At 44.4% G+C, this 16,541-nt stretch overlaps 1 protein-coding gene across 16 annotated transcripts in view; it reads left to right on the plus strand.

Annotated features, from left to right (window-relative positions):
- The window catches only part of L3MBTL4 (L3MBTL histone methyl-lysine binding protein 4), a 468,276-nt gene extending 456,108 nt beyond the window's left edge, over nt 1–12,168 (plus strand). For 8 of the 16 annotated variants that reach the window (XM_063699409.1, XM_063699407.1, XM_063699408.1 and 5 more), the window contains 2 exons: nt 6,573–6,635; nt 10,266–12,140. In XM_063699409.1, the coding sequence (XP_063555479.1) occupies nt 6,573–6,635; nt 10,266–10,433 (231 nt within the window). In that variant the 3' untranslated portion in view covers nt 10,434–12,140. Of the gene's footprint in view, nt 1–6,572; nt 6,636–10,265 lie in introns of those variants that run through there. The other 8 variants (XM_055368455.2, XM_063699413.1, XM_063699417.1 and 5 more) reach the window with 5 other exon arrangements.
- The last annotated feature ends 4,373 nt before the right edge of the window (nt 12,169–16,541 follow it).

Genomic DNA, 16,541 nt, shown 5'->3' on the forward strand with positions numbered 1-16,541 from the left:
GCACAGTCCAGTTTGGGGCCAGGAGGATAACATGATGACTTCATTATTGGACACGTGACTCATGGTTAGCAGTCCCTGTGAATCACAGTAGTGGATATAGAGATGTCCCAGTGGACATAAACTCAAGATGGGTGCCCTTAAAGGCTGCAGGCAGAGGTTACCAAGGTGCATTTCCCAAGGGTGTGAGTGTCCAGAGATAGGGTGAGGATGGGTCGGCAGGGCCCCAGTTAGAAAGAGGAAAGAGGAGCTGCAAAGGGGCACTGACTTCCAAGGAGTCCCTGGAAGCCAGGTGTCAGGGGAAGATGAAACCAGAGTGTGCGGTGCAGCAGGACAGGTGTCAGAGCTGGTCGGGTTTTGAGGCTGGGTTCCTGGAGTTGTGCCTCAGGGAATTTGGAAAAATTGTGTACAGTATATGCATTTTTAATGGATAAGGGCCAGAGCTTTTATTAACTTCTCAGGGGTGCCATTATGCAATAAGAATAGACACCACTGTTAGGGGCATTAGCAGTGACTAGGAAATGGGAGCTATGATTGGACAGATTTCAAGTGTGGCACTTAACAGAAACAGAATCACGAGATTGGGAGGTGATTCAAGGGAAGTAGCTGGTCTAGGTGAAAGTGTCATTAGGACAGAGAAGATCTCAGAAGGACAACCAGAGAAAGAGAAGCTGTTAGGAAGATGAGAGCCCCGGTCTTTAGTTCTCTGTTGTGGGTACAGGTAGAATCTCAGCCCTTGCTGCTGGGAGAGGCCTTAGAGCTTTTCTAGATTTAAAATATGAGCCATGGGAAAGTCTAAGTGCCTCGCATACAATGCTCCTGCACCTGTTGCTTCCATGACCCTGACTTCCGTCAGGGATGCACTCCAGGGAAAACCATTTTCATTATTCCCTACTGTTGAGCATATCTTAGTCTTGCTGTCTCCCCAACTAGATGCCCTGAGGACAAGGACCACATCCTGAATTTCCTTCCATGTCCTCACACTCTACAGCACATTTCCCAGTACCAACATAGGTCCTCAGGAATAGTCTCTGATGGGTTGAAAATGGGGGCTTTGTGATTGCTGTATTTGTATCTTTGAAAATAAGGGAGCCACTTAGGGGCCCCCAGTGAGTACCCACCCACAGCAGAGTGTGGGGCTGCTTAGAGAGGCCACAGTAAAAATGACGAGCAGGGCAGCAATGATGTGAATGGCGAATGGCAGTTCAGGGCTGAGGTGGACTGGTGGGGGCTCAGGGGTGCTTTTGCGCTTTGTCAGCACTGGGTGTTTCGGAGAGGAGCCTCCGCAGCCAGGGATGGGGCGTGTTGGAATGAACTGGGCATCCTTCGGGAAGACTTAAAACAGCGTGTCTGCAGCAGAAGGTGACGTGAAAGCACAGCCTCTTTATCTGCCTTCCTGGCCTGGGAGGAAGACCTCTGCTGTGCTTATGCCACCTGTGAAGAGAGGCTAGCGCAGGGCCTTTGTAACACTCCACAGAGCTGTGAGCTGCCTCTTAACTCCTTTGTTACTATGGCTGTCTCTCTTAGAGCAGTGTTTTTCAAAGTGTAGGTAGGCTTTGAAGTCAACTTCGTGGTTATAAAATGAAAGACCAGACGAGATGAGAGCACTTCATAGGTTATAAGGATTGTTGCTTTGCTAAACTTTGGTGAGGGATGTGTGTGGGTGTGCGCATGTGATAAGTTGTGGAGGTGTAAAGTATGTGTCTTACTCTGGGTCATGAAAATATCTTGTACAGGACTATAAGCTTTTATGAGTAGGGACTAATATAGTTTCATATATTTTGATATCTTTTAATCTTTTGCTATCTTATTGCAAAGCATCTGGCACAGAAGAGGTGTTTGACAAATGTTCGAGTGAGTAGATGAGTTCATGAATGAATAGGCAGGTGGGTTTTATGTAGTCTGTTCCCGCTGATTCTGCCAGGTATATATGTCTAGGCACACGCGGGCAGGCAGGGCATGATATGTGGTGTGCACATTTACCACCCTAGGTATGACTCAGGTATGCTTGGTGCACGTATGGGTACTTTTATTTCTCTTATTAAAAAACACTTCTTAAAGCACCACATATAAATTGCCCTAGCCTCAACCAAGTGCTCCCTAAATGTTCATTAACTTTGAAAGATGGCAGTCACTTCAAAAGCAGCCTTTACACAGGAAGGGGTGATTTGAAAACTTCGGGGTATTGCTAATAAGCAGAGCAGCCTTATACAACTGGGCCCTTAGAAAAAAAAAGGGCAAATAAACTCTGCTGTTAAAAAATAAGACCCAGGCTGGAAACATGGTCCCCAGTGGACGATTAGCCAGTAGAGTCAGGCACATATCTACAGGCTCAGCGAGATAGAGAACACCAGCATTTGGAAAGATTTAAAGCAGCGGCAGCCCCACGGAAGAACATGAGTCCTGCTGAGCTCCAGCGATCATGCCAGGGAAAGTAGGTCGTGGGGGAAGTGAGGTCGGCTGGCAGGATGGGCTCCTCTCAGAGCCTGGGCAGTGTCATCCCTCCCAGTCTCCCCAAACTGCTGTCTCATACTTAGAATTAACTTTCTCAGTGTCCTTCCAAAACAAAACAGGGATTTTAGCTGTAGGACACTGCGTGCCTGAGAATGTGGGAAGTGCTGGTGTGTCAGTGGTCACAGCACTGTGGGGGACACCTCCCAGAGCCAAGGCCAAGGGGAGACACCCACGTGGCAGCCCCCATGCCACCGGGCGCTGCCCAGAGCCAAAGCCAAGGCCCAGGCCACCCACTGGGCTCCAACAGCATGATCACCCCCTTTGAAAAAGGGGATGACCCCACTGCCATGGCTTCTGTGGGTGCAGGGCAAGTGGATGGTCGTTTCCTCTTCTGCAGAGGTCATGCCCCTCTGGACAGCTGTCCACATTTTACCACAAACTTGAAGAAAAAAAATCTCTCTCTTTTAAAGGGAGAATGAGAGGGAAACTTCTTGATATTACTCTATTCTATGCTAAAGCTCACCACTTTCATTGAGAAAATCTGTGGCAGAACTTTCTATGAAAGCTCAAAATACAATTTATTTGTAGGGGAAGTAACTACCGACTAATAATACTGAATCAAGGCCTTTGCATATTTTAAAATTCTTGACCAGAGAAGTCTGCTTAATACAGTTCATGGAACTTTTTCCTTACTTTGGAAAAAGACAGATAGGCAGAATCAAATGGGAATCTCTTTCCAAAATGGCAGAGCCTTTCAGAGGAGTGTGAAGCCGAGGAGGGTGGCCAGGTGGAGGATGAGGTGGAGGCGGCAGGTGCTGCTTGCGGGCCAGGTGGAGGCCACCACGGGGCAGGGCCGCGTCTGCTCTGTTGACGCTTTGGTTTAACACAGTATTTATTCCCTTTAAAAAATTCCAGTCTACCTTTCAGACATTGACAATGATTTCTTGGCTAATGATACTGAGAAGGGAGACTGTGGTCCTTTTTTTGTTTGCCCAGAAAAGGACAGTTTAACATAGGCAAACCATCAAAGCAACTTGCAACACTTCTGCTGTGAACAGTCCTTTGGGCAAGTATGGAAAAGAGACCATGTTTCTAACCAACCACTTCTTTCCCTACCAGTGGGGAAGCCACTGTCCCTGTGCTGACTTGGCTTTCCCACTGCAGTGAGTGGTTGACATCCGACAAAACATGGGTCGTTAGCTAGTTACTGGTCCCTCGTCTCTATTTCTATTATTTCCTCCTATGACACTATGAAAAAGTGAGCCCAGCAGAAGAACTGGGGCAATGTTGCCCCCCAGGGGCATTTGGCAATATCTGGGCATATTTTTGGTTGTTACAACTGAGAAGGGGACTTTCCTACTGGCACGTAGTGAGTAGAGGGCAGGGATACCGTTAAACATCCCACCCTACCCAGGACAGCCCTCACAGCAAAGAATTACCTGGCCCGAGGTGTCAGTATTGAGGTTGAGGAACTTGGCTTTACAGCATTTTCCTGCGCTCGTCTTTGATTCCTGCCCTGCCTAGCCCTGAGGCTCAGCATGAGTCTGTACAGACCCTGCTGGACCATTTCTCTAGCTTCCTGCAGCGCTATGGTCCTTGGCCCTCAGTGCACACTGGAACCAACTGGGAAGCTCTAAAAATATCTACCCAGTGCTTGGACCCAATCCAACTCCATTAATTTATCATCTGTGTGGCGTGAAAGCTCTGCAGAGGATTCCAGCGTCCCGCCAGGGTGGAGTGCCAAGGCTCAGGGCTCCCCGCTGCTGTGGAGGAAGTACAGACCCACACCTGGAACCACGTGGCCCTCCCCTCTTCCCACCACTCCCTGTCTACTCCAGCTCAGCCAAACTGCATTTCTCCTGCTGCTCACACCCACCCTTTGGCCCTGTGTTGTCCTGCTTTGGGGTTTGCTGGGATTCTCTATGCCTAGAATTTCTTCCCCGTACATCCACCCCAAATTGCCGTGGTGGAAATACTGTGAATCCAACAGTGAACCTCTCACGGACCCCCTTCTTCCTGATGTCCTTCCTGAAGTCCCACCTAAAGTCCCACCTAAGATTTGTGCAGTCCCTTCCTAACACCCATAGCCTTCCTACCTCTCTCAAGGGTGTTAGCACGTTTGAACACATGTTGTAGTCGGTGATAAGCTTTCCTGTCCCCCCTGTTCCCCTCAATCCTCCACCACTAATCAAATCAACTCATTGAAAATTCAAGCACAACCAGCTCCTAGGGCAGCTCTTCAGCAGCCAGCATGAGGCCTCACACATAGACAGGGTTGGAGTATATATGGCCAGCACAGTTGTCTGAGGAATGACGGAGCCAGGCCACCCTCAGTGTCCTGGGCCCCAGCCATCTGCCACCAACAGCACTGCCACTGCCATCACCTGCCCCAGTTGCCCTGTCTCTGCAGCTTGACCAGCGGCATTCCACAGCTTTCACTAGCTCCCAGCAAATACTGAGCACATGCTCTACATGCTTCCTTCTCACCTAGAACAAGAAAACTGTATTAGCCCAACAAACAGACTCGGCTTCCTCTGCCTGAACTGCCAGAGTGTCAGGTTCTCAGGTGAATTAGCTCGTAATACTAAGAGCCCGGGCCAGCAGAAGCACTCACTAGCACAGATGCTCCTGGAGCTTGGAGGTGTCCTTGCATGACAACAATATGGCTGGTGTGGAAGGTTTGTTTGTTTGTTTGTTTTAATCCTTATCACTCCAAACTTTAGATGAAGATTGTAAAATGACTCATGAATGTATTTGTAGCACCAGGGGTGAGTAAAGCAGACATGGACATGCTGATCACCCCTAAAAAAAGATATTCTGAACTCTTCACATTTGCACAGACTAAATATAGCTGTGAGACCACAGGGGACAGAGCTCAGGAGGGGGCACAGGTGTCCAGCCCTAGGGTACGCCCTGAGGGAGTTGGCCCTGACTGCTCTGTCACCTGGGATCAGCAAACACCTGGTGCTGTCTCCTGCACCGTCAGGGGCAGCGTCTGCTGACTTCTCCTGGAGAGGCTTGGAGGGAGCCTGTGCTCACAGAGCTCTCTGAGGGTGGGATGTGTTGATAACTGTGCTCTCCAGCCTCGAGAACCTTCCCCATGAAACCAGGGAGAGGAGAAGGGCCAGCACACACAATTCGGTTGACGCAAGAGGCAGAGAGCCAAAAAGAATAAAGCAAGCAAAACAGTTCCCAGAGAAGTATCACCTCCCGAGATTACATTTACTGTTGTACTTCAGCCTGCCTTTCATCCCCTACTGCGACAGGACTGGAGCTAGCCAGTAGTGCAGACCACTCAGTTGTCATTTCTCCTGTTGGGAGTCTACCGTTTATCAGGTCTGTTCAATCGGCTTCCCAAAGGTATCTATTAGGAACACTCAGTGGCTTCCCGAGCTGATAGCCAGATCTTTGCCTGAGCTCTCTCTTATTAAAAGGATATCTGGGGGCATTTGGGAGCATGGTGAGGGTGGGAAGTTGAAATGAAGAGACTGATTCTCCAGAACTTAGGGCCTAGAGATAGCAAACCTGAATTCCAAAATGTCTCTGCTACTTATCAACCGTATGTGGCCTTGGGTAAGTACTGAACCTCTTTGGGCTTTAGCTTCATCATTTATGTGGGAATTCAGCTCCACATAGATTCTCTGATCTCCTGTGATTCACCATGCTCCAGGTAAGGGACTGGGCCACAGAGATGAGCAGGAGAAGGCCTTGCCTTCGGGTCTGCCTTTTAAAGGCAAGTGAGCAGGTCCTCACTTCTGTTGGTCGCTGTGATGACTGCTGCACAAGACCACTGGCCTCGCCCTCACTGACCCCATGGGGGAGTCAGGAGAATCAGATGCAGAAGCTTGCAGAATGCCAGAGCTTCACATATGGAGGCTATTACTGTCATCATTATAACCATAACCCTATGCAGGTCAGCCCGGTAATAAGAGGAACAGAAAAAATACTGGGGGCTGGTCTAATTTCTGAGTTGACAAATGCTAATGCAACTTGATAGTTACTATTTAATTCCCAAGAGTTTGAGAGATTTTAAGTATATTTTACTTAAACGTTGGATTACTGCAACCCCCAAATTATTTCAGGTGCATGTATTAAATTAGGCTTTTCATCTTGCACTGTAGGTGGCTGAGTTTGTACAGTCTCTTCTGGGCTGTGAAGAGCATGCCAAGTGCTTTAAGAAAGAGGTAAGAGATGCAAAAATTATATAAATATATATATATGTGTATATGTATATGTGTGTGTGTATATATATATGTATATATATATATATATATATGTATTTCTATACTTCTAGACCCAGAAGTGTTTTGTTTTCATTTACTTAAGTGCAAATAAGTACAATTTGGGGGCAGCAAGAGAAAGGAGATCCAGCAGGAATAGAGCCCAATTATGGAGTGTGAGACCAAGCTGGGTCAGTCTCTGCTTTCAGTCCTCTTACATTTTGCTAGGTTTTGTTGCAGAATGCCATGGTGCTTGGTGCATGCAGCATGCTCAGTACATATACTATTTGCTGGAAGAGTAAATGAACAAGATAATTAATTAATACCTATCAGTGTCATGAGGACTCTCCATTGGTGGCTTGAAGCCATTTGCGGGAAGGCAGGAATCCTCCCTTGGGATTGCACCTGGGAAAGATTGGGGATTTTTCTACTCCAAAGTCAGCATGGGACCCTCCTATCTATCCCTGCCCTGCATTTGCTTCCAGAGAAGCCCCAAATCCTTCTACGGGGTTCCTATCTCCCGTCCCCTCTTGGTTGGGAATGTACTGAACCGCTTCGCATATTTCCTGGAATTAGTATCCATAGCTATAGGGGCCCTGGAAGAGACTGGACCAGCTACAGAGTGATGCGCATAGTAATCCCAGTGATTGTGTATCAGGGGCTTGCCATGTGCCAGGCGTGGTGCTAAGCATTTTACAACCATTATCCTTTGATCCTTGTGACAACTCTACAATGGCAGCTTACCGATGAAGAAGCTCAGGCCCAGGAAGGTGAGGCAGAGCAAGAAAAGGGCAAGAAAAGTCAGATTCCAGCTCATATCCATCTGAGAGCTCAGAGTCTCCATCGCTGCTCTAGAACTTTCCAAGAAAACCATCCTCATAGAAACTGAAAGGCAGCACATACCTCTCCCTCTCTCAGGTTCAGAGCATGCATGAGTTAAGGAAGTGCTGAGTTTTGGGTTCTGGACCCCTCCGAGCACAGTAGAGGAACCAGCATCAAGGTCAGATAGCCTCAGTCTGGGTAGCTGCTACATGTGGGGTTCGCCTGGCTCTGCCTGAGCTCAGCATGGCTTGGGCATAGTTGGCCACGTTCGCACATACAGTCCACTCTGCAGGTAGCGATGATCAAGGCTTGCTTTGTCCTCAAGTCTGTCCATGTGGGGTAAGAGGGAGTGGCTTTTTGCAGGTTGAATTGCTTATATTTGGCACTCACTGACCAGTACTGTCACTTTAGGCAGATTGCTGAACCCCTCTTATCCCTCCTCTCTGAAACACAGATTTACGAGAGGGTCCCTTAAAGATTAGGGTGAGCATGTTTGAAGCACCGAGCCCTGTTCTTGTCCCAAAGTAGGGGCTTAATAAAGGCAGCAGTATATAGCAGAGGGTCTCCTCTGGGCTCCAACAAGCTCTGCCAGAAATCCCAACTTTGCCCCTTAGAAGCTGCATGAGCTTGGGCAAGTCATTAAGCTTGCAATTCCAGGTTTCCTCACCTATATTACAGGGTTATCAGGAGGATCAAACCCATATAATAGATTACTGTAGCTCCATAAATGTTAGCTGTTGTCACCATCACGACCTTATTCTTAGGACAATGGGGTATTTGGACAGCAATTTTTGCCTGAAAATGCTGGAGCTTAGCCAGGTCAGGGTATGGATGTAGGCTCATTCTCCTCTGCCTTGGGGAAAATGCCTTTTCTGAGGGAAAAAGTGTTTCCTCCTCTAGATGGATGAGTCCTTATCAGACAATATATCATAAATGCACAGGAAGGTTTTACAAACTTTTTTAAATATTATAACTTTAAAATGCTACCCTTGGGGTCCCAAGGTAATTCTATCAGTGAGACATTGACACTACAGGATTTTTCTTCCTCTTCTTCTTCTTCTTCTTCTTCTTCTTCTTCTTCTTCTTCTTCTTCTTCTTCTTCTTCTCCTTCTCCTTCTCCTTCTCCTCCTCCTCCTCCTCCTCCTCCTTCTCCTTCCTTCTTTTTCCTTCTTTTTCCCTTCTTTTTTTTTTTTTGAGGTGGAGTCTCTATCTGTTGCCCAGGCTGGAATGCATTGGGATGATCTTGTCTCACTGCAACCTCAGCCTCCCGAGTTCAAGCAATTCTCCTGCCTGAGTAGCTGGGACTACAGGCGCATGCCACTACGCCTGGCTAATTTTTGTATTTTCAGTAGAGATGGAGCGGGCGGGGTGGGGGGGTCTCACCATGTTGGCCAGGCTGGTCTCAAACTCGTGACCTCAATTGATCTGCCCACCTCGGCCTCCCAAAGTGCTGGGATTACAGACATGAGCCACCATGACTGGCTGGGGTTTGTATTATTAAATTTGAAAAGGTTTAGAACCACAGTTCTAAGTTCGTGGAAGAATGTTTCCATAGAAAACCCTTCCATTCCTGCCTTCTTGGTTCTGGAGCCAGGAATCATCTGAGCCAGGCTGTGTCAATCAGAGACACTGCAGCAGTCCCAGGAGTTGTGCTGAGGTCACTGGGGCATCCAGAAGCTGGGGAAAGCAGCCTACACGGTGGCCACTGCCATCCTGTGAGTCTCGGGGAAGCTATTACTTTCATGCTGTAATATCTTTTTAATTTAAAAATATTTAATTGTCAAAACAAGATTGAATATATTCAAAGTGTATAATGTGATGATTTGATATACATATACAACACGTGATGATTACCAGAGTCAAATTCACTCTTTCCATTACCACCCATGCCATACATCAGAGCCCCAGATCTTGTTCATCTGGAGCCAGGAATCATTCTGTGCAAGTTTTGAAAGATATTTTTAAAGTTTAATAAATAAAACATTTATTTTATATGTATTTTTGCTTATAATGGTATGTATTCTTTAAAAAATTTAAATACAGGAAAGTTGAAAGAATTAAATAAAAACTAACCACTCTTCTACATCCAAAGATAATTTCAGTTAACATTTGGTTTAAAGACTTCAAAATATTTTAAATATGCATATGTATACATGCAGCCATGCATGTTTAATTGTACAAAGTAAAACTGAAATCTTTCTCTATCATATACCATGTTCTGTTGTTTACTGATCTACAACAAAAAAAAATTCCTAAATCATTAAATGTTTCAAGAGAGTTGATTTTGGGTGACTGCATAGTAGCCCACTCTGACTATAGTATTATTTACTTCTGATATTATTGGGAACACTGGGTTGCTTTCAAGATTTCAGTATTATAAATAATACTAGCGTATACACATTGCACATTATTCTCTTGGGAAAAATTCCTGGAGATTTACTTGGTTTTAAGGCTCTTGATACAAATTCAAGCCAACCTTTTTAAAAGACAACAAAGGAAATGTAGCCTGGGAACAGTTCGTGTATATTGAATTCGTATTTAACAGCATGAGCACCTTTTTAATTTAACTTCAAAGTTCTAGAAGAAAGAATTGGAGTGGAGCAATGGTTGTAACTAAGCTGAGTGAGAGCTACCATCATTCTCTCTCACTGGTGAGCTCAACACGGAGGCTATGACGGGTTCCACGTCACACTCAGAACCAAAGTGTTACTGGCGAGTAAACAGGCTTCCGTGACAAAACATTTTTATTTGTGTCTATTTATGTATTTGCAGCAGATCGATGGCAAAGCCTTTCTGCTTCTGACACAGACGGACATTGTCAAAGTGATGAAGATCAAACTGGGCCCAGCACTGAAGATTTACAACTCTATCCTGATGTTCAGGCATTCCCAGGAACTCCCTGAAGAAGATATTGCCTCAGGCCAAGAAGTCAGGGGATGAATGGGCTCCCTGAACTTCCTCTGGCACCAAGACCTGCGCTCTTTCAGCAATAAAAGTGGAGCACATTAATTTGATGTGAATGTCCCCATGGCCGTATCCACATTGAATCTGGACTTTTTAAAGTGTCTGTGATTTGTTTACATGTTTAGAGGATTTTGATGACTGATCCAGTGCCAATGACTCAGAGGCTTAGGCCCATCTGTGGGTTTGGTTTACGAACATTGTTATCTTTGGTGGGATCCGTTCAGCTCTAATTTGTTTGCAAGACAGACCAAAGAAGCCCACACATCCACCTTTATTCTTCTCCGTCACCAGAAAAGAAACCATTTTCCATTTTACAAGCATAACACTCTCAAGTGGTGAAATATTAGGAAAGCAGTGTTCATGAATACATCGTTAATGTTTTTACCAGAACAACATCGAGCTTGGCTCAGATCCGCCATGGAGCACAGCTAGTCTAAGAGCTAGAGGCCTGGTGCTTTCAAAAGACTTCATGTGAGATTTTTGTGTACTTTACTCAGGAAAGTCTGAATCTCTAAAAAATAATAATAATAAGCACATGTTTTCATGATTCATTAATTCTCCTTTTTGTTCCATTAACCATTTCTTGGTTGTGCTCCCAAGCTTTCCTGGAGCCTCCACAAAGGAGAGTGGCCAGGAGTAACGAGAGGACGGTCAGGTGGGCACTTCCAAAAGCTGGAGAGACCCTTCTGAGGACCCTCCACCATCAGTGGGGCCTCAGGGGACCCTGTCCTAACACTGGTGTGGCTGCTGGGCCAGACGCTCACCTGCACAGAACTCCTCCCTGCTCCCACTCTGAAGGGCGTTTCAGAATTCACTCATTTCCACTGCAGTCTGCCAGAACCCCTGTAATAAGGAGTTGTGTTATATTACATCTGGGGCTGTGTGCATCTTTACAAATGGAGACACACTATTCAAAGGGAAGATCTCTAAAGTAGGGAGCGTGGTACTTATTCTTTGTTTGAAACATTCCGATTTGTTGTCAGGCCTTATTTGTTTTTTGTAAGTGATTGTATCGGAGGCTTAAGTTGTGTGGAATCAGTCCCACAGTGTTGAAAGACAAGTACCTCTTTTCTGACACTTCTTACCACTTTTACAGGTAGTAACAGCTACAAATACTCTCCCAGAAGTGGAGAGACACCATTTGTGGGTGCGGAGAAAGAGGGAGAAGTTCTATGTCCACTTGTTTCATTAAGAATGTTAAGGTTTAAGAAAGTTGATTCTGCTTGGAGAATTTCTCAAGCTTTACATTTTTTTTTCACTGAAGAAAATAAACAAACTCTAAGAGGTGTGCATATATAACATTTCTTTAGATCTTTACCTAAATGGAATTTTAATATATTATTGGTTGATGTAAATTTTGTTTCTGTGGAGTTTTGTTTGTTGTTTTGCTTTTTGTAGACTTCCATGTGCAAGCAAAATTCCTGCTTCTGCCATGTTAAAATTTTAATATATTTTAAATGATAATAAACAGAGAAAACAAAATTTATACCTCACTACCTTAATTCATATGTTGTTATGACCTGTGCCCATGCCACAGCATGGAGTCTGTTTTTTGTCAGCCATGGAAGAACAGAGATAACGGCCCACATTAGCTAGCAAGAAAGTCAGCCACTTTTGAGTGCTGTCTTTCTTGGGATATATTTCCCAAGGGAAGCAGGTTTAGGTGTTAATAATTTGAGAGATTAAATGGGAGTTTTTAAAATTAATAAAAACCTCAAAATTGCTTATTGTATAGGTTCCATGGAAGACCTGAGATTTGTGGTTTGTATATCTAACACATGTCATTTCAGCAGTAGGGCCTCGAACAGGTTGCATAATACTAAATCAAATGGAGTTGAACTATTGTGTTCCTAGGAGACAGTGTGATCAGACAGAAAGGGATCGATCCAGGTATCTAGCTGCCTGCCAGACACCCCCACGTTGTCACTCAAGCACCTCAACCTTGAGGTATTCAACAGGGAGCTTTGATCCCTCCATTCTAATACTCCTTACCAAGTGAACGACGCCATCATCAGAGCAGCTGCTCAGCCAGCCTGGAAACTCAAATCACCTGCCTTTTTGTCCCTTTCTGTGGTAGAATTCTTCTTCTACCAACACAAAATCACTGGAGTTAGGAGGAGATGTGCAGACAGCACTGGAGAGCTGGCCCAGGCAGGCCCTGGCACACTGCAGACATCACAACCCAGCCAGTGCCCACCTTTTAGACATCTTCTGTTCCTGTCCACATCCAGGCTGGATTTGCACTGAGCTTCTTTATTTCTCCAAACTCACCCTGCTCCCAGGCCCCACTTTGAATTTGTGGGTCCTCTGCCTGAGGCCATCTCACCCCTCCTCTTCCCACTTCTCACTAGTCTTTCTGGACTCCATCACTATTCGGTTCCTGACTCACTTAAGAGCCCCACAGCAGCCTGCTCCTCCCCATTGCATTGCTGTTCACTGTTGTTATTACTTGTCTCTCATCCTTAGCCTAGAAGATCTGAGGGGACAAAGACTGGGTCTGGCATGCACGTCATTTATTCTAAGCACCTAGCATAGGATCTGGCACTTACTTGGCACACAGTAAGTGATTTCTTGTATCGATGAACAAAGCGAGCCAACCCAAATCAATGCAAATCTCAGCTCTGCAACAACTTCCTAAATAGGTGTAACCTCTCTATAAATGAGAAAATAATACCTTCTCCAGGGTTTTGTAAAATTTTATTTTGGGGATGTCTGCATGGATGTGAGTGTAAACAGCACATATAAGGTGCTGACACCTGACAGCAGCCATTAAATAGGCGTCAGGAAAACAACAGGAACAAAAATCCATTCCTTTAAGTCAACAGAAGACCAGACTTCCAGGAATCTCCTGGAACAAACCCCTTACGTTTGCATCAAGCCTGACACAGCCTTCAAGGACCCCACAGGGCCCACTCTTCTAGGTGTCACTCATGTTTGGAGGAGCCCCTGGGACGCTGTCAAGGGGCCCCAATTGCCTTGGACCACCTACATCCAGCTTCGTCCACCTAGCTCCCTTCCCCTTCTCCTGATGCTCTGCAGGAAGGTTTGCAACATAAGAGTTGAGATTGTTCACTCTGCCAGGAGGACCCCCACCACTCAGGGGCCAAGCAGCACCCAGAAATGGCACAGGTGGCTTGAAGACCTTGCTGCTCGTGGACACAGCCTCAGCCTCTAACTCTGCTCCTCTTTTCCTGATCCCCTGGAATGTGAATTGAGTCAGGGACAAAGGAAAAAATTATCAACAGGGCTTCAAGAAATACGAACTTCCAGGTTATTAGAAAGAGTTCCCCCCAAGGACCATTTGTACATCACAATCATAAGTACACACCATGATGCTGGAAATTAGATCATTAGCATGAATCCTAAGGGAGCTTAGGACTTCTGAGACTAGAGTCTTTGAAAGCCTGTAATTTTAGATAACTCTTGCAAAAAAAAAATAATAAATTTCTCTCACTTCCAGCAGCCCTAGGATATTAAAAAAGAAAAACTATCATTCACAATCTTTGAACACTGCTTCTCCCCTGTGATTAGAATTCCTGACCTTGTAGAACCCACATACCAAAGCATTTCTAAGAGTGACAGCAAAAGAGATTGACTCATTGTTAACACAGGATTCCAAGTCATGACAGCTTTCCTTTGCTCAGCACTGACTTTCAAATACACCTGGGATTTCTTGGACAAGTCATCTTTGTCCAAAGAATCTCCATCTTTTGAGTAAGAGTTGGAGGAAGTGAAGGATGGTGGAAAGTGCTGGGGCTTTGGAGTGAGGCCCAGGGTTGAACCCTGAGTCCTACACCTTGTCTTGTTGTAGAATGTCAGTCTTAACCACCCAGCACATGACTGACTTGCCATATTTACTTATTTCTTTTGGAATGTTGAATTTTGCTTCATTTTAAGGAATATTCAGTTTGTCTCTGCAATTCCTAAGGCTGAAGAATGTGTTCTAGACTATGAAGTGTTCCTATGAATATATTCTTAATATTTGAGAATATATTCTTTGTGAATATTTTCTCTTGTAAATATTCCTCTTAAAAACACTCTTATAAATATATTCATGAAGAATATAATTGTTAATTGATTCTTAAATATTCAGAATTCTTATATATTCTTCCTATGAGTAACTATATTAATGAATAATATATTCATAAGAAATCTTTCTTCAAAAATACATTCTTGCTAAACTCTCTCAGTCTCTGTTTCTCTCTACCCTTCAGTTTCCAGCTGCAACAGGAGCTGGGACAGCTCAATGTCTCTGCAGTGATGCTGTGAAGACAAAACAAAAACCGATTAACTGAAACTCAAGAGTTGCCAAATAAATTTGCTGACTGAGTTAACAAGTAAATCCGCTGACTGAGCCATTTGGTGAATTGGCGATCAACAATTTGGTTTCTCAGTGAAATTGCCTGCTTCCAGTCTTCGCACCGTATATTCCTTTCAGGCAGACAATGGACTTCGAATCTAGTGATCAATAAAACACACCCCTGATGCCACTGACAGGCTGGGATGTACAGGTGTGTCCAGAGAGTGGTTAAGAGGCTGTGAAGGCTCAGATCTTGAACGATGAGAGCAGAGGACCAAGCCAGCACGCTAACAGCAGGTGTCTCCCTCCCTTGGGCCCACAGTGTGCTGAGGGACAAAGCTGCAGATACCCCAATCACTGTGTGTGATGCTGGCACACAGGAATGACAGGAAAATCGAGGCAGGTCAGAGAGAAGGGTGGCAGGGTAATAAAGTTTAAGAACAACCTTTAAAAGGAAATGAAAAGCAAAAGGTGGCAGAAATGGGACTTTGAGTTTAAAATACTGAGTTTATTTTTCTCCATATAGTTTTATTTCATGGGATCAGACTAGTTGCTTTGTGCTTTGTTTTGCCTACAAGGCAATACCCATCAATTCCTCGTTTACTTCAGTTTGAAATTAGATTACGTTCCCTTTGATTTAGGAATCTAGGCATCAAGGCAAATTGATGCATGAAGAACACAAAGTGCTGAGAAATCCCGGGTTAAACTTAGATATTCCTACAATACACTGAACTGCAACCATCGAACTGCAACTAATGGCTGTTGTATTAAATATGCATGGGGATTATTTGGATATGCAGGAGCCTGTATTTTACTGTGAAATGCTGGGGCCTGAAAGGTCTTTCAGTAGGAAAAAAAAAAACCCATCAAGAATTATTAGCTAATATTAACTCAATTTCATTTAAAAAATAAATAAGGTGTTTTTACAGGATCTCTACCTGAAAACGCACAGGTGTCTCCACCAGCTAGTTATGTGCATGGGTCAGATTTGTGTGGCATCTGGCTTCCGTGGAGGCAGTTGTTTATAAATTGTTTCATGATTTGAGGTTAGGAGCTTCTCTGATAATTTGCCTCAGAAGGGAGTGAAGGTTTTGTTTTGTTTTGTTTCCAAGAAGAAGCAATTTGAATTTAATTTGGTCTGGCTTCTCCAATAAGAGTCAACAAGCCAATCAAAAATTCTTTTATTAAAGAAAAACTCACTCAGACAGGTTACTTGGTGCTGGTAATTGAATTCTTCTTTCATTCATTTTCTTTTTCAACCAATTTGCAAAGTTATCCTCCAGAGCAGCCAGCTTTTCTTTAAAAAAAATTTTTTTTAAATGTCTTTCACAAGCCCCTGTTAACTATCAATTTAAAACCAGATGTTGTCCTTCCAGGACCTTCAAAGAGATTTAGCCCTGTGTCTTTTAGGCTGGGAAAATTAAATATAAGAATAGAAGAAAAAATATCATCTATATACATCCATATTGATTCTGAAGTTTCCTTCAAACACATCAGCAAATTCACCTGAACAGATGTCCCCATCTGTCCATTGTGGAAATGGTTAAATTCATTCATTCAGCAAATATTTATTGCGAGTCCACTGTGTGCCAGGGTCTGTTGGCATTTGGGATATATCTGTCAACAAATCACATAAAAATCCCTCCTTTCATGAAGCTTAAATTCAAGTGGGTGGAAATGGAGAATAAATAATAAGCATAAAAATATGAGGGTGAATAGAGGAAGAATAAATATGGCCTTATGTGATGAGGATATGACCTTGCCGGTCCACAGATCTCACAGAA

This window comes from Gorilla gorilla, chromosome 17 (genome assembly GCF_029281585.2).
Source record: "Gorilla gorilla gorilla isolate KB3781 chromosome 17, NHGRI_mGorGor1-v2.1_pri, whole genome shotgun sequence".
Lineage (NCBI taxonomy): Eukaryota > Metazoa > Chordata > Mammalia > Primates > Hominidae > Gorilla > Gorilla gorilla.